Below are 27,979 nucleotides of genomic sequence, written 5' to 3'. Positions count from 1 at the left end.
TCTCAAGTACTTAAGAATGTTCTTGACGGCAATCCAATGCTCGTCTCCCGGATTCCCTTAGTAACGACTCGTTACAGATAACGCGAACGCTACGTCAGGTCTAGTGCATAGCATAGCATACATAATCGAACCGATCGCGCTGGCGTACGGGACTACAGCCATGCGTCGTTTGTCATCATCAGTTTTAGGACATTGATGATTGTTTAACTTTACTCCATGTAGAATGGGTAAGTTACCTCGTTTCGATTCAAGCATGCTAAACCGATTTAGCACCTTTTCAATGCATGTAGCCAGTGAAAGACCAAGCAGTCTTCTCGATCTATCTCTATAGATCTTTATACCAAGTATATAAGCTGCTTCACCAAGGTCTTTCATTGAAAAGTTACCGGATAACCATACTTTTACCGACTGTAATAGAGCAATGTCATTTCCCATTAACAGTATATCGTCCACATATAGTATGAGAAATGCTATAGAGCTCCCACTTGCTTTCTTGTAAATGCAAGCTTCTTTGCAATTTTGTTCGAAACCAAATTGTTTTATGGTTTCGTCAAAACGCTTATTCCAGCTTCTAGATGCTTGCTTGAGTCCATAAATGGATCTCTGAAGTTTGCAAACTTTATTTGCATCCTTTGATATGAAACCTTCAGGCTGCATCATGTATACATCCTCAAGCAGGTTTCCATTTAGGAAAGTTGTTTTCACATCCATTTGCCAAATCTCATAATCGTAGTGAGCGGCAATAGCAAGCATGATTCTGATTGATTTGGACATAGCAACAGGAGAGAAAGTTTCGTCATAATGAACACCTTGTTTCTGATGATATCCTTTCGCTACCAGCCTAGCCTTGTAGGTGCTAACCTTTCCATCCATGTCAGTCTTCTTTTTGAAGATCCACCTGCACCCAATGGGAATTATCCCTTCGGGTGGATCAACCAAAGTCCACACTTGGTTAGTATACATGGAATCCATTTCAGAATCCATGGCCTCAAGCCATGCTTTAGAATCTGGACTAGTAAGAGCCTCTTCGTAGTTTTCGGGTTCGTCATCTAACACGGGAACCTCGTTATCATCTCCCACTAGAAAACCATATCTAACTGGGAGTTCACGAACTCTTCATGATCTACGAATAGGTGCCACTGGAGTCTCATCTAATGGACTTCTTCGGGTACCTCAACCGCTTCTGTTGTTTCAGTCGGTGTTTCTTCCTCTTGAACTTCGTCGAGTTCAATCATGCTTCCCTTTTGTGTTTCTTCGAGAAACTCTTTCTCTAAGAAGGTTGCGTGCTTGGATACGATTACTTTCTGATCATCTGGATGATAGAAGTAATATCCCATAGTTTCCTTAGGGTATCCAATGAAGAAACATTTATCAGATTTCGAATCTAGTTTGTCGGACGCAATGCGTTTGACAAACGCTGAACAACCCCATATTCTCATGAATGAGAACACGGGTTTCCTACCAACGAACAATTCATATGGTGTGGAACTAGCGGATTTAGTTGGTACTCGATTTAGGGTGAAGAGGGCAGTTTCTAAGGCATAGCCCCAGAACGACTTTGGAAGTAAGGCCATGCTCATCATGGATCGTACCATATCTAGTAGGGTACGGTTTCTCCTCTCGGATACACCATTGTGCTGTGGTGTATAGGGAGGTGTCCATTGTGAGCATATCCCACATTCAGTTAGATGATTCAGGAAATCATCTGAAAGATATTTGCCACCTCGATCAGATCGAAGCGTCTTTATTTTCCTTTCTAATTGATTTTCCACTTCATTCTTGAAGCATTTGAATTTCTCAAAAGCTTCTGATTTGTGCTTCATCAAATAGATGTTACCATATCGGGTATGGTCATCTATGAAGCTTATGAAGTATCTGAATCCTCCTCTTGCTTGGACTGACATAGGACCGCATACATCTGAATGAATAAGTCCTAGAGTGTCTGATACACGCTCACCTTTATTGCTAAAGGGTGTCTTTGTCATTTTACCTTTTAAACATGATTCGCATGTTTCCAATGATTCATAATCGATTGGATCTATAAGCCCATCTGAATGTAGCTTTAGCATGCGTCTCTTGTTTATATGGCCTAAACGACAATGCCACAAGTAAGTTGAATTATCTATCTTATGTCTTTTAGTATCAATTGCAAAAACAGGAGTTTTATCATCTAACACATAAATCCCATTTTGTGATATTCCTGAAAAATAAAAGATCGAATCTTTATAAAAATTGCAACTATTGTTCTTTATTGAAATATGAAAACCGTCGTCAACAAGACGGCTAATAGAAATAATGTTACGAGACATCTCAGGAACGTATAAACAATTCCTTAATTCTATTACAAGCCCAGAGGGCAAAGGTAAAACATAATCTCCAATTGCGAGGGCGGCAACTCTTGCTCCATTTCCAACTCGCAAGTTTATGCTTCCTTTCTTTAGTTCCTTAGTCTGATTTAGCTCCTGCATATTTGTACAAATATGAGATCCACATCCGGTATCAAGTACCCAAGATTCAGACAGCGAAACTGTATTTATTTCAATATAAAACATACCAGATGCTGAAGCACCGTTATTTTCCTTCTCGTGGAAGGTTAGGTACTCCATGCAATCCCTCTTCCAATGCCCTAAGTCACCACAATAGTAGCACTTTCCTTTGGGCTTCTTTGGTTCCTTTCCCTTCGTTTCGGTGAGCACAGCCCCCTTGCATTTATCAAGATGGTTTGGATTGGGAGCGACCCCTTTCCTTTTTCTCGATCCTTCAATAGCAAGGGCCAGTATCTCCTCGTTTTCTTTTATAATGGGATCGACTGACTCGAGCATATGCGCAAGCTCTACAAGAGAGGTTTGCAAGCCACTCATTTGGTAGTTCATTATGAACTGTGAGTAACTCTCGGGGAGGGACTGAAGAAGTAAGTTTTCACTTAGTTCACGGTCCATCGCATCTCCAATACTAGAAAACTTGGTGATAAGACTGATCATCTTTGCACAATGTGCCATTACAGATGTGCCCACCTGCATCTTGCTTTTATATAACTCCTTGGTTATTTCGAAGCGTTCGCACCGAGTTTCATTCACAAATAACTCTTTGAGGTGCTTGACCATGGAATAGGCAGCCATATCTGAATGTAGTTGCCTTTTGACTTCCGGTGTCAGAGATGCAAGTATGATGTCCCCCGTTTGATCATCATCAGATTTATGCTTCAAGTAAGCATAAAATTCTTGGTAGGGAGCATCATCAGTTGGGTAAGGGGGTATCGGTGTATCAAGTACATACCCTTTCCTTTCGAACTTCAAAACAATTTTGAGGTTACGAAACCAGTCGGTGAAGTTTGAACCATTCAATTTGTTATCGGTAATGATGTAACACAGATCGGTGTTAGTCATGATTTTAAGAGTGTGTGTTTAAACAAAACCTGAGAGTGAGAAAGAGTAAACGTACGCCATTCATTTGCTTTAAAGTATAACAATCTAAAATTATAGGCCTTTTAATTTATTTCAGATTGCTCCCACTATTTTGCCAAATTAATAGCCCTCCATATTAATTCGAAGAATTTCACAAATCCTTTAGTGAGCTAGGATCCTAACTCCTGAGATTTCGCCTTGAGTTTACTCAACAAGCTAGTCTCATTCATTAGGTAGATACATATGATCAATCACATCTCTAATGTGATTCCTAGGTTATTGGGTTACTAACCACATTAGTAACTAATATGCTATTCATATTAATCCCAACCATCTTGCCCATTAGTTTATGATAACATGAGTTTACTCATCCAATTATCATAATCTAATTTAAGTATTACCCCATATTCATGAAAGAACGATTTTCGATAATTCAGGTGTTACCATAAGACCCCGAGCTTGAGTTTACTCAACAACCCAAAGGCCCCCAGTACTGCCGGCTGAATTATAATATTAGGGAGGGGCAACCGATTTTAATAACTTGCTTATTTACTTAACTTTTTAATGAGGGATTTTATTTTAGGTCTCATAATCTAACTTAGTCTTGATTTGCTTTAGCATACATCAGACACATACATTCACATACATTGGCGTTATGGACATATCATCTAAATTATTCCGTCGAGCCAGAGACGGAATAAAAGGGCAAACCTAAGGAAATACTAACTATTACATATTTCTCTTTAGGTCCTCCGTCTTCTCCATGGCGCCTTGAAATTACATATTAATTTCTATACTACTAAAGAAAACTTCAACTGAATTGAAGGGAATTAGATGAGATGAGAAATTACAATAGATAGTAGATAGGCAGGACTCGCAGGCCCTATTTCAAAAATACCAAAAGACTAAAAGAGGGTCCAAATATGTCCATAACTCCAAACATGCATAGACTCAATTAAATAAATTTAATTGGTTGATTACATAACTATCTTATGTAATATTTATGTTAATCACATTAACTTAACAAATTAACTTTCATCCAATTTTACTTCTAATAGTTTCGTATCCTTTTATATTAAACTTTTAGGTTAATATAACTATACAAAACTTTAATTATGCATGTTCCAATTATTTAGATTTTAATTCATTTAACATTTTGCTTTACAAATTGGTAAAACAAACTTTTAAACAAATTTTCATTCGATAATCAATAACAGAAAACTATCAATTTCTGAAATATATATATATTCAAATATAAAACGATTTTAAACCATTTAAAATCAAGTGGGTATCGGGCCGGGCCCGAGAGTGGGCCGCTGCCGATTGGCAGCGGCCCTTAGGGCGCGCAGGACGCCGCTGCCTTGCGGCAGTGGCGCCCCAGCGCCGCACGCAGCTGCTGCCGCGAGGCAGCAGCCGCGCGCGACAGCGGCCAGTCGCGCCGCGAGGCGCGACTTGGGCTGCTGTCGCGTTATTTTTTTTTTATATATATATATCAGGTTTTTAAAACGGTTTTAAAAACGATTTTCAGAAATAGGAAAAACTACAATAGGTTTCCGTTTTATCTTTAGTATTAATAAAACTGATTTTATTAACCTAACTATAAAACTAATAGATTTTGTTATAATGATTATCAACCGAAATAATTAGGAACATACGCACAATCAATTTTAATTAACAATTAATTAAAACTTATTTATCCTTGGGATTAATTAATCAAAACTATTTGTTAATTAATCCTAACCATAAATATTTATTCAATCCTATTGAAAAACTTCTAAATTTTCATATATGAAATAACGGATTTAACCTGGCTCTGATACCACTGAAGGAAATTAAGGCTAAGGTATAGCAGCGGAAATATAAAAATTTTAGCCTACTTCCTTTTAACCATAGGATCCGTTAATCGTTATTTCATATAAAGAGGGATAAGAAGGAATACCTTTTGAAGAACAATCTACCGTTGTTAAAGAAGCGCCCACAATTCTTCTCCGAGTTCCCAAGCACGAAGTATAACACGGTGAGGTTAAGTTAGAATCAACCCTTATGAGATGCAACCAAAATAGATTGCCTCTAATTAACCAACACAAGATCAAAGAGAAAAGGAGATGAATGAAAATTAATCAATCGACGGAAGCCGTATGAATTCTTGTCCACGAAGTAGGGGATGCGAATTCACTTTCTCTCTCTATTATATGTTTCGAAAATCACAATAAGGGGAGGGGTTAGGCTTAGTCGAAATTCATGTAGTAGGGCGGTATATATAATAACTTGTATCTAAACCCTAGTTAGATAGGAATAGGTTACTTAATAGGAATTCAATTCGGAATAGGATTCCCCATTATTACCTTATAATATATCTAATATATTTAGGATAATAATAAATAACCTAATTGGATAATAATAGGAGTATATTAATCTAATTAAAACTCCTAACTTAATTATCTCTTAATTAATTTAATTCACAAACCTAATCAAATTAGGATTAATGGAATTAAAATATTTCCTAACTTATTATATATAAATTTCGGCCTCCCCTAATTAAATGGGCCTTACTGGGCTCATTTGGACTTCCATCTATTAATGACATCCATCTCTCTTTTGGTTCCAAGTCTTATGTGTGATCCATTAGGTTCTTACTACTTCTGGCCGTATGCAACTATTAAATTAATTTCTTCAAGAATTATATTTAATCCTTGCATAACGGAATGATGTACTGAGTATGTTATTGGCAAGTCTGTAATCATTCCCCCAGAGTCCGTTAAGAAGACAGGTTGATTCTGTCGTTAACTCTTCCGTATTAGTTACGGTATAATTCGATCCTTTATCAACTACATCCTTGAACTGAATCTTATGACTATGGGTGATGTCAAGTCACATATAGCGAGACGTTCATTTTACTTGTATAGGCCGAGTCAACTCAAATAGATAGGTTAAGTGAAATCTGTATTTCTTACTCTTAAGCTATCACCTTGCAAGGATTTAGAGTCGAGTCTTCCACAAGCGATCCTTGGATGTATCTCCCATTAATCGGGAGTGATAAATGCTCAATCCAATGTATAACTACCCTGACATTACCTCCTGTGACACCCAACCTTTGCAGTTCACACCCCAGAGTCATCTCTGTTAAGGATCGTGGGACCGCAGGATCAAAGTCTCACATTCAGTAATTCAGGATGACCAATTAACATTCCTTTGAGTCTGAGGATTAGTTATACCTATTAATACCAATGAGATGAATAGGTGACAAGGATGAATCTACCCATCCTGTTATCTCAAATCGGATCCCCAATCCTAATGAACGACGTTTCATCGGATCTATGTAACTGTCCAGATATCTATATATATGAAGCTTGTGAGATCAGCTTTCTGTCGGACAGAAGACATTGTTACATACAAGTCTCAACAGTGATATATCAATCCTAAACATATCACTTGACTTGGGGTGGTTTTAAGTTTATTAGTTTATTATAAAGTTTTGTCTCACTTCATGCTTGTATGAACACTTTATAATCACTTTAAACAAACTTACGGATTTCCTTTTATTTAGACTTTATTTAGTGCTTAAAAGGGATTGCCTTTATATAGTTATAAAACATATATCTTATTAAAACAAATGATATAAAGAACAATTCATTTACATTAAGTTTGTATCCTGCAACAATTGTCTATAGGACACTAAACCCCAACAAACCTGCTTAAGGATGTATATATGATGCAACCTGAAGGTTTCATATCAAAGGATGCAAACAAGGTTTGCAAACTTCAGAGATCCATTTATGGGCTCAAGCAAGCATCAAGAAGCTGGAACAAGCGTTTTGACGAAACCATAAAAAAATTTGGTTTCGAACAAAATTGCGAAGAAGCTTGCATTTACAAGAAAGCAAGTGGGAGCTGTGTAGCATTTCTGATATTATATGTGGACGATATATTATTAATGGGAAATGACATAGCTCTGCTACAGTCGATAAAAGTATGGTTATCTGGTAACTTCTCAGTGAAAGACCTTGGTGAAGCAGCTTATATACTTGGTATAAAGATCTACAGAGATAGATCAAGAAGACTGCTTGGTCTTTCACAGGCTACATACATCGAAAAGGTGCTAAAGCGGTTTAGCATGCTTGAATCGAAACGAGGTAACTTACCCATGATACATGGAGTAAAGTTAAACAATCATCAATGTCCTAAAACCGATGATGATAAGAAGCGCATGGATGTAGTCTCGTACGCCAGCGCAATCGGTTCGATTATGTATGCTATGCTATGCACTAGACCTGACGTAGCGTTCGCGTTAAGTATAACGAGTCGTTACCAAGGAAATCCGGGAGACGAGCACTGGATTGCCGTCAAAAACATTCTTAAGTACTTGAGAAGAACTAAAGATATGTTCCTAGTGTACGGAGAAGGGGATCTGAAAATAGAAGGATTTTCAGATGCAAGTCATCTCACAGATGAGAACGATTTTAAATCCCAATCAGGATACCTGTTTATCTTGAATGGGGGCGCGGTCAGCTGGAAGAGTTCCAAGCAAGGAAGTGTAGCTTTCTCTACGATCGATTCAGAGTATATCGCTGCTGCGGAAGCAGCAAAGGAAGCGGTTTGGATTAGGAAGTTCATTACTGAACTTGGTGTGGTGCCTGACATTGTAAATCCCATTACACTGTACTGTGATAACAATGGAGCCATTGCGCAAGCAAAGGAACCACGGTCTCATAATGCATCCAAGCATTACCTAAAGCGATACCACATTGTAAGAGAAATTGTGGCAAGAGGAGATGTGAGAATAGAAAGAATACCTACAGAGGACAACGTTGCAGATCCGTTGACAAAGCCCTTAACCCAGAAAGTACATGATCGTCATCTAACTTCTACTAGGATAAGTTATAGAAACAATTGGCTTTAGTCCAAGTGGGAGTATGTTGGGGTTTAGTGTCCTATAGACAATTGTTCTAGGATACAAACTTAATGTAAATGAAGTGTTCTTTATATCATTTGTTTTAATGAGATATATGTTTTATAACTATATAAAGACAATCCCTTTTAAGAACTAAATAAAGTTTAATAAAAGGAAATCCGTAAGTTTGTTTAAAGTGATTATAAAGTGTTCATACAAGCATGAAGTGAGACGAAACTTTATAATAAACTAATAAACTTAAAACCACCCAAGTAATATGTTCAGGATTGACATATCACTGTTGAGACTTGCATGTAACAATGTCTTCTGTCCCGACAGAAAGCTGATCTCACAAGCTTCATATATACAGATATCTGGACAGTTACATGGATCCGATGAAAAGAAGTTCATTAGGATTGGGGACCCGACTTGAGATAACAGGATGGGTAGATTCATCCTTGTCACCTGTTCATCTCATTAGTATTAATAGGTATAAGTAATCCTCAGACTCAAAGGAATGTTAATTAGTAATTCTGGATTACGGAATGTGACGCTTTGATCCTGTTGTAACACGATCCTTAACAGAGATGACTCTGGGGTGTGAACAGCAGACGTTGGGTATCACAGGAAGTAATTGCGGGATAGTTATACATTGGATTGAGCATTTATCACTCCCGATAAATGGGAGATATGTCCATGGATCGCTTGTGGAAGACTTGACTGTAAATCCTTACAAGGTGATAGCTTAAGATTGAAATGCAGATTTCTCTTAACCTATCTAATTGGAGTTGACTCGGCCTGTACAAGTAAAACGAACGTCTCGCTATATGTGACTTGAAATTATCCCCTAGTCATAAGATTCAGTTCAAGGACGTAGTTGACAAAGGATCGAATTATACTGTAACTAATACGGAAAGGTCAATGATAGAATCAACATGTCTTCTTATAGCTCTGGGGGAATGATTACGGACTTGCTAATCACATTCTTCGTACATCATTCCGTTATGCAAAGATTAAATATAATTCTTTGAAAATTAATTTAATAGTTGCATACGGCTAAAAGCAATAAGAACCTAATGGGTCACACATAAGACTTGGAACCCAAAAGAGAAACAGATGTTAATTAATTGATGGAAGCCCGACTAAGCCCAATAGGGCCCAGTAACTGTAGGGGGCGATTTTATGTATAATGGATACATAAATAATTAATTTGATTTTATCAATTCTAATTAGATTAGGATTATGAATTAAATTAATTAAAGGATAAATAAATTAGGAGTTTTAATTAGATTATATTACTCCTATTATTATCCAATAAGGTTATTATTATTATCTTTATATTTAGATATATTAATAGATGATAATTAAGAATTCTATTCCGAATTAAATTCTTATTCAATAACCTAATTCTATCTAACTAGGGATTAGATACAAGAGATTATAAATACCCCCTACATAGTGATTTTCGAAATCACCAAGCAATCCAAGAGAGAGAATTTCGACCCCCCTGTTCGAGGACGAGATTATCTACCGCTTCCTTCCGTTCAATTGATTTTCATCTCTCTCACTTTATCCTTGAGCTTGTGTTGATTAATTAGAGACAATCTACTTTGGTTGTTATAAACGGTTGATTCTAACTTGATCTTCCATTGTTTTTGTTTTGTGCTCGGGAACTCGAAGTAAGAGTTGTGGGCACTTCGTTTGCAACGGTAGATAGAACTTCTGAAAGGTATTTCTTTTATCTCTCTTTATATGAAATAACGATTAACGGATCTTGGGTTAATGGAAATAGGTTAAAAATTTTATATTTCCGCTGTTATACGTTTGCCTATTTTCCTTCATCGTATCCCTTATGAAATTTGGCAATCTAGTGGGAGAGGCATGTTATGTTGACAAAAGCTCGTCCAAAGGTATTCAAGGCAAATATGCTTGAGCTACAAGATTGAGTATGAAGGCTTTCATAATATATACTTCACATGTGGACTATATGGTCGTAATATGGAGTGTTGTAGCATGAAAGCATGAGAAACCAACATAGTGAACAAAACCATTCCGGTGAAACTGAATCAAACCAGAAATTACTAGGGAGGGATGAGGTCCTAGAGGACTATGGTCCGTGGATGGTCGTACGTCGCCAAAGGAGGAGAACAGCCAGAAAAGAGAAACAAACACACCAACAAGGAAAGGTCAACAATACATACACTAACATTAACTACAGGCGTGATCCTCAAGAGGTAACAAAGGAGCAAGAGGACCCAATTGCAAAACAAAACAAATTTGTTGATTTAGCAGCAAAGGATGACACAATATCAGATAATTCCAAGGCTCTTACAGACCTTGTCCCTAATGCACGAACAGTGAATTGGTCATAGGCCTGACCATTCTTGATCAGCAAAAACCAATCAATGAAACCCATCCACCCAAAACTCTAATATCACAATTGATTGCAAAAAAAAATTAACCGAAGGAATACCGTTTGCTTCCATCACCAACCAACAAATTAACCCAAGAATCCCACCTGTGCAAAACAACAATAAAGTTAAAGGACCTATCTTGCCTAGGAGCAATCTTTTCGATCAAGTGGGAAAACAACCATGGAAGGGGAGAAATCGAATGAGAGGACAACAATATCTACAAGCACTGGACAAATAAAAAAGCTATCGATCATCTTCCAACAAGAATTCAGCCAAGGCTCCTCGAATGGAAACAAAGATATTGATCTTGATTTTGATCCATCCCCTCATCAGGAGCGATCGAACAAGTCAAAAGCAGGGATATACATGTCTGATGAGGGACGAATTATCTCCAAACGATTATACTAGCCGTTAGTTTTCTACTTCTGCTCACCTTGATTAATTTTATTAATGCTACTGATGTGTTGGAACATCAAAGGAGCATCCAATGGGAATAATCTCCTCCATCTTCATGACCTGATCAAGCAGCATCAACCGATAATGTTTACTCTCCTCGAGACCAAAGTTACAGGGGAGAATGTGACTAAAATTGTGTCAAACTTTTGAAAGTGGTAAAGCTGTAAGGCAAAAACAGAAAGCAGAGCAGGGGGAAATTGATTATTCTGGAAAAAAAAAGGCGATTGATTTCAAGTTGCTGAAGTCAAACAAACAATTTATTCATGGACATGTCACTTGCATGGACAATTCATCCTTCCTCCTTACAGTTATCTATGCAACCCCAACCCCCTTTCTTCGAAGGTGCCTATGGGAGGATATCAACAATTGCAAGCCACAAGCGAACCAGGCATAGGCAGTAATGGAAGATTTCAATGACATCGCAAAAATGGAGGATCAATGTGGGGCTCTAACCTATATATTAGGGGAAGTAACATTCACAAGGATTAGATTGACAAAGTGGGACTGATAGACCTCGGTTCTAAAGGATTGCGGAAGCGTAAAGGACTTTAGGTGCGACTAGATCGAGTTTACATGAACATGGAAGGACGACTAAAGTTCCAGGTGGCAGTATCTCAGATTTTTCCATTCAGAAGCTCCGACCATGCACCTATTGTTCTACATTTGAAGGGCATGAGCAACTTCAGCAGGCGAAATAAACACTTCCATTACGAAATCGCTTAGGAACTTCATGAGATTTTTAAGGAGTTGGTGAAAACCTCCTAGGTTCCGAATCAAGAGCTTATTTCCGCGGCAGATAATTTTAAAACGAAGGCTCGGACCTGGAATAAGACACTTTCGGGAATATCTTCTGAAATAAGCATCGGATTCCCAACAGATTGGCAGGTATTCAACGAAGCTTGGCTCAGAATTGGAACGGCTGCCTAGCAGATTTGAAGAGCAATCTTCAACTGGAACTAATCAATATCCTAAAGTAGGAGGAACTTCTATGGTTTTAGAATCCTGGAAGAATTGGATTAAGGATGGAGACTGCAACACTTCCTTTCATGCCTCAACCATGAGTAGACGACAATGAAATGTGATAGAAAGCCTAAAAATTGAAGTCGGAATTGAGATTTCTGACCAAGAGACCCTTAAAAAGATGTTTATCTCCTTCTTCGCGAAGCCCTTTTCGTTGGACATATGCGAGGAAGATGGCATACAGAGAGGTCCTAATTTTCCCACATTGTCCGAAGAGCAACTTATCAATGCCTTCAGAAAAGTTGATAAAGAAGACATTAAAGGAGTTGTGTTCGAAATGGGGGCATATAAAGCACCAGGCATTGATGGTCTGACAGCGGACTTCTTCTAGAAACATTGGAAGGTGGTTGCAGAAAGTGTGTACAAGTTTGTGTTGGGAGTTTTCCATGATAGGGTCCCTATCTCAGCAGTGAAGGAAACCATCCTAGTACTCATCCCTAAAATCAACACACTAGAAAACTTCAGACAATTCAGGTCGATTAGCCTATGTTCAGTTATGTATAAAATGGTCACTAAAGTGATAGCGAATCGCCTGAAAGTATTACTACCGAATCTAGTTGACCAGAACCAAAGCAGTTTCATTAAGGGGAGGTAACTACATGACAACATCATCTTGGTCCAAGAAACGGTCCACTCCATGAGAATCCGAAAAGAGAAAAGGGGTTTAATGGCAATTAAAACCGACCCAGAGAAAGCATGAGCACTCCGCTAGGATTTCATCCTTGACACCATGGAACGTATTGGAATGCCGCCAAGTTGGACCAAAGTAGTTGAGAAGTGTCTTACAACCTCTTCTTTTTTAATATCTTTCAACAGAGAGTTGACTAAAGCTTTTTCGTCCAAACAGAGGGATAAGACAAGGGGACCCCCTCTCGCCCTGTCTGTTTTCTTATGCATAGAAAGATTAAGCCAATTAATCAAAACCAAAGTGGAAGAAGGGAGATGGACAAGAATCTCTCTTGGTCGACATTGCCCCAAACTGTCTCACTCTTTCTTTGCAAATGATCTCATCCTCTTTACATAGGCTAATCCAAATCAAATTGAAGTTATTAAAGATTGTCTGGCCTCCTTTTGCAAACAATCAGGACAGAAGGTGAGCGCGTCAAAATCTAAAATTTACTTTTTGAAAAAATGTGTCCAATTCTCTTGCTCGATCCCTGAGTAACCAATGCGGCATTCCCCTTACTACTTGCTTGGGGAAGTATTTGGGAGTGGGTAACTATCACAAGAGAACAATGGTGAAGGACTCCAATGATGTAGTGGAAAATGTTAGCAACCGGTTAGCCAGTTGGAAGGCCTCTACACTCTCATTAGCAGGCAGAGCCACTATAATCCAGTTAGTCACTAGCATTATTCCCTCCCACGTGATGCATACTAATCTCCTGCCAAAAACAACAAGTAGGAGAATTTATAGTAAGAATAGCCAATTTCTTTGGGGAAGTAAAGGAGAAAACATGAAAATTCACTTAATTCCGTGGGAAGAAGTATGAAACACAAAACTACAAGGATGAATAGGTATTCGCCAAACAGAAAACCAGAATAAGGCTCTCTTGATGAAACTGATCTGGAGAATCATTAGGGAACCAAACGCACTCTAAGTAAGAATACTCAAAGGCAAAGACTTTCCCCCCAGGGACTTTTTTGCTGCTTCTCCCCCCAAAAACTACTCTCATATCTGGTGAAGCATCTTCCGGGTTAAGCAAGATTTCCAGAATGGCACGAGATGGAGTGTAGGGGGCGAGAAAAATGTCATGTTTTGGACTGATAAATGGTTGGGGGAGTTTAGTCTCACTGATGTATGTAATCATATTCCAGCTAACCATCAACAAAGGAAGGTTGCTGATTATGTAAACAATGAAGGAAACTAGGTAGAGAGAGGTAGAAGACATCTAACCAATAATGTTACATTCTACCAATGTAAACAAGGTATAGAGACCAACATCCACCTATTTCGTAACTACCCTCTAACAAAAAACTTCTGGCAGACACTCCAAGTGGAAACATCTAACCATAATTTTTTCACAACTGGCTGGGAAACATGGCTAGTATCTAACCTTAAAAATGAGAAGGGGAGGAACAATGAGAACAACAGATGGAATACTACTTTCTTGGTCAGGCTATGGACCTTATGGAAGGGAAGAAATGACTTCATCTTCGGAAATGTGACAAATAGTGCAGAAAATCAAATAAAATGGATCTGAAACTATACCGTGATATGTTGCCAAGCGGAACTAGAGAATGACTTAACCAACGTCTTAAATATCGACGAGATTCTGGTAAATTGGCACAAACCAAGTTATCCTTGGATGAAATTGAATACATATGGCTCTTGCAATGCAAATACGAACTCAATCAGAGCGAATGGACTGGTGAGAGATTGGAATGGCTCTTGGATCACTGGGTTTATCTAAAATATAGCATAGGAGATAGCTTTATTGCTGGACTGTGGGGGATTTATAATGGACTGAAGCTAACTATCGCCTAAGGATACATGCAAATCATTGTTGAATCTGATTCATGGGAAATTATCCAAATGTTGAACGGAAGAATTCAGAATCTTCACATTCATCCCCAACGCATTCTAATTCAGGAAATCAATTGGCTTGCAAAACTGTCTTATGCGACTCCCGTTGGAGTAAGCTGTCTGAAAGACCCGCCGGAAGACATTAAACGGCTTTTATTGTTAGATTTAATGGGTATTGGGGAGTCCATAATTGTTTCTCCTCCTATAGACTAAATGCTGTGTTAGTTTTCTGCAGTTTCTAAATGCTGTGTTAGTTTCTGCAGTTTTCCAGCTTTAGCCTTTTCTTTCTGGTTGTTTCAGATAAAAAAATTAAAATAAAATATATTCACCTCATTGTACGAGTACAAGTGTTATTTGGTTATTATTTTAATTCAAGCCCAAAATTCCATATAACATCAGCTAAATATAACATAAAATATCTTACAGTTAACAGATTAGTATCTTTATAGTTAATAGAGTTCATCACAGTTCCTTAAATTGACCTGAATCTAAGATACAAATCAACCATAAAAAAAAAACAAAGGGATACACATCATAAAATGAGGCAACAAAATCTAGTCCTAAAGTGACAAAAAATTTTGAAAATGATCATAAATTGGCCCTTTGGCCATCTACAGAAAGAAAACCATTTATGATTATCTTTTGGGATGAAAGGAGTTCTAAATGTACTATTTCTTGTATTGGCAAATGTCCAATAATTATAGTTATGACCAGAAACTTAATCAAATAGCATCATTGAAATGAAGTTCAGCAGTAAAAAAATAAAATAAAAGAAAAATATCATTTGTAGACTACCGTAAAACAGAGGGCAATGATACTCTTTAAGGTGATCAAATAATACTGAAAAACAGAAGCTCGTTTACATTTCTAGACAAAATATCAACCACTACAAAAGCTTCGGAAGTAGTTTCCCTATCCGTTAGATGTTACATTGAATTTCCTAAAATTAGTATTTTCCAGATCTTAACTCGCGATATATATTGATGTATCCGCTTACCCCGTAAGCTACTTGGTAGTTTCTGGCTTCATATTGTAACCAAAATATAAAAAGACTAGACTACCTGAATGAAGATGTTGGCTCTTGATCTTTCAGTTGGTTAACACCGAAATTCTCCTCAGCCTGCTTTTGCCACAAATAGTTTGCTGCTTCTAACCACCGCGGATGGACCAGAAATTTCTTATTCTTCAGAGCCCAACGGGACTTCTCAGTCCCAGCATCTGTTGACACCACATGTGTCACTGATGTATCAAGTTCCTTTGAGCATGAGGCTCCCAACTGCTCCGCCATCTTCCAGAGATGGTGGTTATCAGCCTGGAATTGGGTAGGGAAGACTCTACTGAAAATAAGTTTGCATCCGTTTAGTACATCCTTACGAACAGTTCTCAGAACCTGCAGAAAAATATAGAACATGTAATTAGTATCCTAATCCTAAAAAAAACTTAAAAGACGAAGTAATTCATCTATTTCTTCTTTTTGATACATATGTTGATACAAAATAATGAGCATGAATTTATGTATAAAATAGCTACAAACAGGTGGCTTATTGATAAACTTGCAAACATCAAATCCGAAAATATGCAATCTGAATGTCAAAGAGAGAGTAATAGAAGTAAATTGTGGAAAATGAGTTTTGCAGAGGCCAGGATGCAACATTGTCCTTAAAGAGATTATTTTGTTGACAGCATAGTTATTTAAGGCGCAAGAGGGTCCTAAAGCCTAGGCACAAGGTGCAGGCTCATGCCTGAGCGACACAAGGCACACTAAAAAATATGTATAAAATTATAAATGACCATAGTTGTTAAATACGCACTAAGGCACTAAGAGGTCCTGAGCCTAGACTCTAAGGAACACGAGGCGCGAAAAAAAGAAAAATATATATATATATATATATATATATACTCTATCACTAGTTAAAGCATAAACCAAAAAAACACACTTATGACCACACAAAACAAGACAAAACTACATAAAAACATAATACTAAATGTCAAAAACACCAAGTTAAGTTCAAACTTCATAGAGACATTAAAATATACTTAACGTCTTCACCTAAGTACCCAACTAGTGCTACTAAACTAATAACCGTTCATTGTCAATCAAAAAGAACACACACACACACAAAAAAAAAAAAAAAAAACTAATAATCATCATCAAGGGTTAAGATTAAGTACCTAACCAATGCTACTAAACTATTCGTTACGTGACTCTGCTCTTAATCCCTCTCTAGTCTTTCTATATTTACGCCTCTTGATATTCTCATTTAGATCAAGGGTTAAGATTAAGTTTATTTAAATTAGATTAGAGTTGAGATTAAGCAACCGTTTGTTTTACACAAAACAGTAAAGAAAAAAGCCCTAGTGAAAACAGTATATGTTACTGAGGTGAGTCAAGGTGCGCCTTGACTCAGGCTCTGAAGCCCAGGCATGCGCACAAGGCGAGAGCCTTTTAAACTTCGCCTCGCCTTGTGCAACCAAGGCTCACTACCTTGAGCCTTGCGTAAGGCACGCCTTTAACAACTATGTAAATGACAACAATTAACATTTCTAAAATACAGAAAATAGTCAAATAACAATCTTAATAAATAAAATGCATGAAATAAATTTCAAATTAACTATTAACTCTTCCACAATTATAATTCATAATAAAATTTTAAATCTAAGAACTCTGATTTTGCAGCAGAGCTTCCTCACAGTTCACAGAAGAAGAAAAAACTGTGGAAGTGTGGAATGGAATGTTCAATAATGTATGATATGTATCTAATATCTATTCAGATCTTTAATCTTCTTTCCTTTGCGTTATGTTTGCCTTGATATCTTGATTTTCTTTCCTTTTTCTATTTATTGCTTTCTTATTCTAATTGATGTTGTTTCCTTTTTCTAATTCTTTCTTTCTTATTCTAATTGATGTTGTTTCCTTTTTCTATTTATTTATTTCTTATTATCTTCATCTTCTTTCCTTTTCCTGTTATTTTTTTCTTTCTAATTTAATCTCAGCCCTTGATCCATAAACATATCCTATTCCTACAAAACCCTAAAAAACCCTAAACCTGCACCCACGCGCTCCTCACTCAAGGCAACAGGTTCCAGAAGGCACACCCAAGGCACGCGACCGGAGAACATTGCCCACCTCTCTGCTACCAAGGCACTAAGCCCTGAGCCTAGGGTGAGGCGCACGACCGGAGAACATTGCCTACCTCTCTGCTACCGAGGCACTAAGCCCTGAGCCTAGGGTCAGGCGTGCCTTTAACAACTATGGTTGACAGCATTCTTCACAATTTTGAAAAACAACACATACTTTTCACCCAACTTTACCTGCCTTACATCTCTGCCATCTAGATTGTCCACTAGTTCCTGCAAAAAAAATACAGGATATTAGGATCAAGCATCAAAAACCATTTAGCAGGAAAAAGATGTTGGGACAGAGGGAGTACATCAAAGAACATATGGTGAATCTTCCTCAGAACGTTAAGAACTGATGCAAGTGCGCCATCAGAGTCACTCTCATCACTTTTCAGCTCTGAAAGAGATTTACAACTGAAGCCAAATTGCTTACAACTTGAAGCGAAAAAATGGTATCTTTCCATCAATATCAGGTTCTCTTTATGCTTTGTCCATGCCTACAAAAAAACCCTTGTGAGGATAATCAATCTAGTCTCCAAAATCTACCTAAAATACACTGCAGGTCAAAAGATGGGAAAACTATAGCTAGAGCATCTTTATTCCAAATATTAACCAGAGCACGATGAACAGCTGTCTTGCATGGAAGAATAGACTCAGTGTGATCTGGATACCAAAGACAAGTAATTGAACTGAAAAAATTTCTAATACATCTTTATCAAAAGATAAGTGATCTATAGCTAGAGCATCCTTTTCGTTTCAAATAATAAGCAGAACATTATGAGCAGCTTCCTTACATGGAAGAGCTAAGGACACTGTGATCTGTAAGACAAGCAACCAAACTCGAGTAACTGGCCTTTCAGCTTCTAAGCAGTTAACATTTTTTGTCTACATGAACTAAGAATATTTGCTATATACTTCATATCAACTGCAGGAGAAACTGATGGCATGTCAGAGCATGTGTCTGTACAGTATTCTGTAAATTATAATGATGTGAAACAGATAAATAATGACAATAGCAACCTTGCAACTGAATTACCATCTAATGTAATTTATGTTTAATCAAATAAAAGTAGTGAAAGTCCTAATTTATAATCCAATTATGTCTCTAAAAGGACCTCTTAATGATTAGTATTGTTCTATTAACGGTAAATAAAATAAAAAAATATATATATTTTGTTTAGGATAATTTACATTACTATTTATAAATTTGATATTTAACAGTACTCTTTAGCAATTTTAGGGTTTTATTTCTCAATACAAGGTTATAGCATCTAAGGTATATTTGGTTTTGGAATGGTATATTTTGGATGTGAGAACCCGAAATTTCTAAATAAATTGGAGAGCCTAAAATTGTAAAGAACAGAAACTAGCCCTCAACATTATAAAATGTCAATACAACATTCTGGACCAAACAGACTTTGAGCCTCATCAGACATTATTTTCTTTTAGTTGACCTAATAAGTAACTTCACATTTCAGTTGGTTGATTAGAATTTCATGTTTTATAGGATTATAAAGCAATTTTTCTACTTAATAACATAGGTTCTAATAACATTGTGATATTAAGGAACAGCTTAACTTTCGCAAGCTACAATGAATAAAAAGTTAGACCATCTAGGCATCTACTTTAGTTTAGCTACAATTTATAACCCATTGACCATTGGCGTGATACATCACTTTGGAGATTTATATCCTGTACATACAAGGACTATTTAAGGATTATGCACTCACACTTTCTGTGTCATCAAGAATCAAAACTGCACTTTCTTGCCCAAGCACAATATCAAGACCTTTTTGATGCCTTTGTGTTCCATCATCACGTGAAATAACTCTAGCATGAAAGTACTCTCTTCCAGGATCAAGCAGCTTTGCCATTTCATGTGCATATGCCCTATCACCCATTGTGTATATGTACATCTCAAACATCTGACTTGCTTCTTTCAGAAATGTGCGTACAAAGGGCCTCAATTTGGTCATCATGTGCATGAAATGCAACATAAAGAGACTGCCATTCGAAATATCTATCCATCTCAAACAGAAGAAAAAAAAAAAAAAGTCAATAGTTAGGCCGAGAATGGATATTGACACATAGATAAGAACTCATCAAATGTAATTCTGGCAATAATATAAGCAAGAAGCATAAAATAAAATCCCATCTTCAGGAAGTGCAATAACGAAAATAATCAAACTAGCTAAATGTATCATGACAACTGCAACTTAGTTCTTAGTATTTGGTGCGGAAGACACACTGGTGATTTGGTAGCCTTATCCTACAATCTGCTACGGGAACTGTAGGGCAAGCAAGGAGTTGACATATATCAGAAACAAATCATATTAAAGTAGTATCTCAACTTAAGAGAACCCCACTATAATTGGAGGCAAGGAATGCAATAACAACACTCATTAAGAGAAGATCATGGCAGAGAGAGGAAGAATATACTAATTACAAGTTTGCTTAAGTTGCCTCAATTTCAACATAGGCAAAGTGAAAGTCATTTGGATATTTACGAAATAAAATAACATAGAACATTTGCCAACAAAAAGTCATATCCTAGTCACAGATGGACTAGCTTCCATTAGCCATTCCTATAGGGCCTTCATCTTGCTTTTCTTGTTGATCTCTACACATTGAGCTAATGTCCCCATGTTTGATGTATACTAGAAATTTTGAATACATTATCCTCAGAAAATAAGGAATTTTTTCAAACTACTTTCTATTCGCATCTAAGACATGGATTTTTATGAAAATCTAGAATTGAGTTTAAAGAGAATAGGCATCATCATCATGTTAGGCAAGGTTGTTATCACAATCTTTTGCCTCATGATTTAGCAGCCTAAAAAAATAAGAGCAGCCATCACTTAATTCAACCACCATAAAGAACAGAAAGAAAAAGGAAAAAAAAAGATAGACCATGAAAGATGTACAGTTTTAGCATCTGACTTGAGATTCAAACTATAAAAGCATAATTTTTAATGTATTCTTCTGTTTCAACCCTTTCATCTCCTTGATTTTAGTTCTTAATATGTTCATCATCTAATGCCTATTCATATTTATTCCACAAAGTTCATTCTCCTCTTTTTTCCCTCCCTCCTTAGCCCTTGCAGTATCATATTCCAACCACCTCCCTGCCCAAACAGACTAGCCAACTCATAATTACAGATTTATTGAGAAGATTGCTATCAGTATTCTTGTTTATGAGTAACCAGTTAAATAGTTTCCATGTGGAATCATATTATTAACAGAGGAGAGAATAGATTCATTTCAGCGGAAAAGAAAACAGGATTTCCCCAGAACTGATATAAATTGAGTGTGCAAACAAAATGAATCAAAAGATTCATGTTTGGTTCAAAAAGGAATCATAAGTTCTTCAATGAAGTGATGAAAACAAAAATTTTGGATACTTATTCAAAATTCATGAAAATTGATATGGGGCCATTGAACAGGAGAAAAAACCACCCTGCTTAGAGTAAGTGGAAGAAGTAGATTGATACTAATACTCTGAGTCTCAGATAGAAAACAAAAATTTGAATTCAAGTAATCCAACTTCATAAATTTGAGGAACAGCTAAGAAATAACGAAAATAAAACCATTATTAGAAGCTTCCACAAACAGGAGCAATGGAATGCAAAACCATGCCCCCAAAAGTATAGCACTTATTTTATCTACAAGACTTTTTCTTCAGCTAAAATCAAAACTAACCTATGATATATGATGGAGACACTAAATCATTATATGCCATGAATTCTTATCTTTTATGCATATTTAGAAGTTTTTAATCAATGACCTAAGCTCAGATCTATTTGAAAAGGCTCAGTTGCAATACAAACTATTCCAAAAATTGCATTCAGATATCTATAGTAGAGTTAGTGGAAATAATAATGATGATAAATTCCTTCCCTCGAAAAACCAGCAAATTCCAACTGGCCACTGCACAAGCAGAACCACAAAATCACGCTTGAAAAACATACCTTGCAGAGAATCTATTTGGCTCTTCAGATATTCCTCCTCTGATGTCAAATGCATAAGCTGGGTAGAATTAAGAAGTGTATGATCTAGATCAAGAACCAATATAAGCTTTCTTTGGCGTAACAAATTCTTCATATCTGTGTCTCGTAACCGCACAATTTCGTCATTAGCAAGCCTTAACCCCTACAAGCAAAGTTATTCTCTATTCATTATTATTAAGAAAGCCACATGATACTAATTTACATCGATAGAAGGACATTGATATGCCAACATTTATCAATGAATCTAATTTCTAACTGACCTTTATACAAAGGGCTAATCAGTTGATAAAATGTTTTAGTGAAAAAATGCATTAAGCAGATGCTTACTCTATGTATGTATCCAAACGTGACACCAGTTTCCTCAACCAACCTTTGCCCACAAAGTATGCACATGTCCCCAAAGGATCCCGGATGAGTGCATGCAACTTTACTTGACGAAGCTAATTCACAAAAGGTGATCAAAAGTAACAGAAAATAATAAAAATAAAACAACTTTAAGTTAAAGTCCATCATACAGATGAAAATTTATTGACATACATTTATGCTACAGCTTGAGCATAAATACTGAAATATGCTTATACCTATGAAGCACCAACTCAGGTGCGGGTGCGGCACACGGCAAATTTGTATATAATTATATATATATATATATGTGTGTGTGTGTGTGTATAAAACTTCAAATCAAACTATTTAACCTTCAAGCACTTCATCTTCTTCATCTACAAACACCATTTAATCTTCAAGCATGAGGAATCGCACCAGAGAAAGAAGAAAAGAAGAGTTTGAGTTTGCACCAGAGGAACGAAAGAAGAGAAATTAGGTTTGGGTTTTTTTTTTTAATTAAATCCCCTTTCTTTTAAATTTTTTTAAAAACCCTAAACTTACCTAATTATAATAAGGTGTCCCCCGCTGTGTCCAACTTTAAAAAAAAAAAATGCAGGGGACACGATTTTGCCCTGCCGTGTACAAGTCCGGCCATGTCCTGGCAAGTCCGACACCACCACTCCGACCCCTGGAAGAGTCGGTGCTTCACAAGCTTATACACACAAATGTAACAAGCCATTCCCCCAAGTAACATTAAAATGAAGAATATTTATAAAATCAGATCAAGTTTGACAGCATAAATTTCAATTTTTCCAGTGACTTAGCTAGGACAATAAGAAAATGCTTCTAACTAATAACTGGTACAAAAGCCTAACCTGGAAGTAATTTATAAACTGCATTCAATTATTGTTAATATCGTAAATCTTTCAATATACTCCTTTTATTTTCACAAGGAAATTTCATATGAAATTAAATAACAAAAGGTGAAATATTCAGTATTAGTTAATCAGAGTTTGAGAATCAAGTTAAGATGTGCTCAAAAGCTTTACCTAAGCTCTGCCCTAAGAGTCCATCTTCAGTTACCTCTGTCTTCTCCAATATCTCCACTCTAGACCTTTTTATCCTGCAGATTTATTCATAAAAGCAAGTTTTTTCCATAAGCAACAAAGTATGCTAATTGGAACTACAAGCACAGTCAAAACCATGAAATAGCAGTACGGCAGTGGCTAAATGAAGTTCAAATAAAACTATATAAATGCATGTTGAGCCTCAAACGCGCACTAACCAACACTGGAAACAGAGAAATTCCAATTTAGTATCATTCAAATCCAACGTTTGGAAATATGAAAAAGGAGCTGAAATGAGCAATGTCTGTATATACAATAATGGAGACAAAAAAAAACATCTAAAAAATTCACCTAGTGATAAAGTAATTCAGTAAGGTTAGTGCTTCCTCAACTACAAGAATATACTACATATGACTTCACGTAAGCTAAAATAATTACTTACAGAACAATAAAAAAAAAAGGAGCAAGCACTACCAAGTCAATTATACTAGCGTCTCCAGCAAGTAATATTCACTATCTAACCAACATATACATGTGCAAACGCTGAACATAAATACAGTAATGAACAAAATTGCAGAATCTGAAACTACAATTTCTGATTATATTTGAAGGGGAAAAAATATCAACATAAAATGAAGGAGACCTTTTGCTTTCAATGTTAGAATCATCCTCATCTTCTTCCTCGGGCGATGAGTCAGATGAATCAGAATCCAGTCCGTCCTTAGTGGCTTCGTCATTTCCTGATGAGTCTGAAGACTTAGCATCTAGTTCCCCATCAAGAAATGCGGCAAAGTCATCGCTGCTAGACGAATGTACCGGCGAGTCAGTTACAAGACTCATCTGAAATTAGAAACCCTTAATTAATGCTCCACTCGCAGTACAAATTAATGAAGATATCAATAATTTATATAAAAACTAACAAGAGAATCAACTGAAGGATTGAATAACCAGAAGAGGTGAGGATATTCTTACTTGATAGTCTTCAACTTCTCAATTCGCGTTGATCGCAGAGAACCTAGGGGTTCCGGTCTCTAACTAGTTTTCCGTTTGGTTTAGACAAGGGGCAGAGTTGAAATTATGGCGAACTAATGTGGATTGTTTTGGAACCGTCACTATGGGTCCGCATCTGGCTGATTGCGGACTTAAGACTTGACCGTATAAGAGCATCTCCAATAGAGGTGCCTAAAAGAGTGCCAAAATTTACTAAAATATAGTATTTTATTGTCTCTTTCATCCACATCATTTTTGGCAACTTTTACTTAAAAAATGCTCCAACAGAGGTTGTTTGAAAAGTTGCCACTATAATCCTACAAATTATTATTTTATTATAAATAAAATGTTCCAGATTTATTATTTCTAGGAGAGTATATTAAAAAATTATTAAACAAGGTTGCCAAGAGGTTGCCAAAAATTGGCAACTTTCCTTACACCCACAATCACTCCAATAGTGGGCACCCTTTAAAAGTTGTCAAACCTATTGCCACATCAGCTGGCACTCTTTTAGGCACCCTCTATTGGAGATGCTCTAAGGCCCATTTACTAATGGTAAATTAATAGAAAATTATCTAAAATATTTTGGGGCTAATTACAAATCTAACCCAATTAAGAATGACATTTTACATATCTAACCCACTTTGCTTCCATCTTACCAAATTAGACACTTTCAACCATTTTGGACAAAATTACCCTTAGTTCTATTCAATCATCGATCTACTTCTTCTTCTTCTTCTTCCGCTTTTTCTTCTTCTTCTTCTGGTTCTTCTTCTTCTTCTTCTTCTTCTTCTTTCAACTTCTTATTCGGTTCATCTTCTTCAATTTCTGATACTAATCATTAGAGATTTTTGAGTTAATTTCCCATAGAAATAGTATGTTTTTAGCTTATACGCTTGCTTTTCTCGTTGGTCTTGTCTCTTTCTTCATCTGTAATGGTATCGTTTCAATTTTCTCAATTTTCCGCAATTTTTCTCAATTTTCCTCCATTGCTGTCGCATTTGTGACGAAATTTGTCGCATTTCGTCACAAATGCGACAAGAGCTGTCGCATTTCGTCACAAATGCGACAACTCTTGTCGCATTTGTGATGAAATACGACAAAGTTGTCGCATTTGCGAATGTGACAACTTTGTCGCATTTCGTCACAAATGCGACAAGAGTTGTCGCATTTGTGACGAAATGCGACAAATTTCGTCACAAATGCGACAGCAATGGAGGAAAATTGAGAAAAATTGCGAAAAATTGAGAAAATTGAAACGATACCATTACAAATGAAGAAAGAGACAAGACCAACGAGAAAAGCAAACGTATAAACTAAAAACATATCATTTCTACGGGAAATTGAACATAATACGTCAATAATCTCAAAAATCGCTAATGATTGGTATCAGAAATTGAAGAAGATGAACTGAAGAAGAAGAAGAAGAACCAGAACCAGAACTAGAAGAAGAAGAACAACAAGCGAAAAAAAAGAAGAAGCGGAAGAAGAAGAAGAATAAAAAGTAGATCGATGATTGAATAGAACTAAGGGTAATTTTGTCCAAAATGATTGAAAGTGTCTAATTTGGTAAGATGAATGCAAAGTGGGTTAGATATGTAAAAGGCCCTTCTTAATTAGGCTAGATTTGTAATTAGCCCAATATTTTGTGGGCTAATTACAAATCTAGTCTAACTAAATGGGTCAATTTACATATCTAATCCATTTTACTTCTATCTCACCAAATTAGACACTTTTATTCATTTTGAACAAAATTATCATTAGTTCTATTCGATTGATCCATCTGCTCCTGCTCCCGCTTCTTCTTCTTCTTCTTTTTCCTTTCGCTTCTTATTCTTCTTCTTCTTCTTCTTTTTCGTTTCAACTTCTTCTTCGGTTCATTTTCTTTAATTTCTGATACCAATTGTTAGCGATTTTTGAGATTATTGAAGTATTATGTTAAATTTTCCGTAAAAATTGTATGTTTTTAGCTTATACACATGCTTTTCTCGCTTGTGTTGCCTCTTTCTTCATCTGTAACGGTATCGTTTCAATTTCCTCTATTTTCCTCCATTATTATCGCATTAGTAACAAAATTTGTCTATGTTTTTTTAATATAAGATTTTCTCTTTCTATCTATTTTCTATTTCTAATTACTAATAGATTCATTTAGAATTTCGAATTCTAATATAATAATTAAAATAATTATTTAATAATATTAAAAAATAAATAATTCAAATAAATAATTATTAAAATAATTATTGGGTCAATTTACATATCTAACCCACTTTGCTTCTATCTCACCAAATTAGACACTTTCATCCATTTTGGACAAAATTATCATTAGTTCTATTCGATCGATCCATCTGCTCCTGCTCTTGCTTCTTCTTCTTTTTCCTTTCACTTATTCTTCTTCTGGTTCTTCTTCTTCTTCTTCTTCTTCTTCTTTTTCGTTTCAACTTCTTCTTCGGTTCATCTTCTTTAATTTCTGATACCAATTGTTGGCGATTTTTTAGATTATTGAAGTATTATGTTCAATTTCCTTAGAAATGGTATGTTTTTAGCTTATACGCCTGCTTTTCTCGCTTGTCTTGCCTCTTTCTTCATCTGTAACTGTATCGTTTCAATTTCCTCTATTTTTTCCCATTGTTGTCGCATTAGTGACGAAATCTATCGCACTTCATCACAAATGCGAGAAACAGTTGTCGCATCTCGTCACAAATGCGACAACTCTTGTTGCAGATGCGACAAGCATTTGTGACGAATTCGTCACAAATGTGACATTGCAGCAGTTCAATTGTGAGATGGAAGCAAAGGTTGAACGAAACATAATCGCTTCTCTCTATAAACCACCGTCTCTTTTCGTCGGTTTGGGATGGTGAAGAATACGTTGAGAGTATGAGGAAGAATGTGAATTGAAATAAGGGTATTCTTGTCCAAAATGGATAAAAGTGTCTAATTTGGTGAGATGGAAGCAAAGTGGATCAAATATGTTAATGGACCCCTTCAAATGTGCTAGATTAGTAATTAGCCCATATTTTGTTTATAAAAACTTGTTAATAGCGTGCATAAGAATGACTTGGAGATTTTGCTCTCCTTCTTAGGCAAACTCTAACCGCCCAAAAATAATTTCAACTTTTTCATTTAGATTTAGAATTTATTTTTATTTTTATTTTTAATTGGAAGATAAGCTTCATTTTTTTTTGCTTTATTTTGTTTTTCATTGAATAATTTTTTTTATCGATCCACTGCTATATTAAATTTGATTGTTGTTACTATTTCATCTCTCAACTTCTCTTCTACTCTGATAGTGGAGTAAAAATTAAGGAAAACATGTCCATACCCTGTGTTAGGGTTTTTTGTCATTTTTTTTCCTCTTACCCTAGTTTAGGGTTGAGTTTCTTTTCATATCTTCTCTTGCCGATCACCACCGATTACCAATTAATTACAGATTATCTTCTTCACTTTCATTTCCGTCTGATTCTTTTAAAAGTTTGACGATTTTGTTATCTAAAAAAAACAACTTTTCTGATTCATTCTCAAGGCATCATGGATGATATCGCACAAAATTGCCTAAGATTGACGCTTGAGGAGGAAGACACGGCACTAGTCATTATACTAAAAGGCGTTCAGGCACCGGAATATGATCTCCGATGGAGCTGTGTTGGACGATTTATCACGGAAAAGCCGATTAATGTGGAAGGGATGAAGGTTATGCTTTCTAAACTGTGGAAACCAACAGGGGGTATATCAATTATGGAATTGGAAGGAGGGCGTTTCCTA

General features: G+C 36.3%; 1 protein-coding gene across 1 annotated transcript; it reads right to left on the bottom strand.

Moving 5' to 3' along the window:
* Positions 1-15,508: 15,508 nt before the first annotated feature.
* Positions 15,509-24,340, bottom strand: LOC136232491 (RNA polymerase II C-terminal domain phosphatase-like 4). The gene is made up of 9 exons (XM_066021680.1): positions 24,200-24,340; positions 23,871-24,067; positions 23,210-23,283; positions 22,164-22,276; positions 21,798-21,978; positions 19,560-19,849; positions 18,141-18,326; positions 18,022-18,060; positions 15,509-16,099 (listed from the first exon to the last, which is right to left on the bottom strand). The coding sequence occupies exons 2-9, from the start codon at positions 24,065-24,067 to the stop codon at positions 15,767-15,769; spliced, it is 1,413 nt and encodes a 470-aa protein (XP_065877752.1). The 5' UTR covers positions 24,200-24,340; the 3' UTR covers positions 15,509-15,766.
* Positions 24,341-27,979: the final 3,639 nt, after the last annotated feature.

This window comes from Euphorbia lathyris, chromosome 6, assembly GCF_963576675.1.
Source record: "Euphorbia lathyris chromosome 6, ddEupLath1.1, whole genome shotgun sequence".
Taxonomy (NCBI): Eukaryota; Viridiplantae; Streptophyta; class Magnoliopsida; order Malpighiales; family Euphorbiaceae; genus Euphorbia; species Euphorbia lathyris.
The sequence above is the reverse complement of the archived record's forward strand: the minus strand, read 5'-3'. Positions and strand labels throughout refer to the sequence as shown.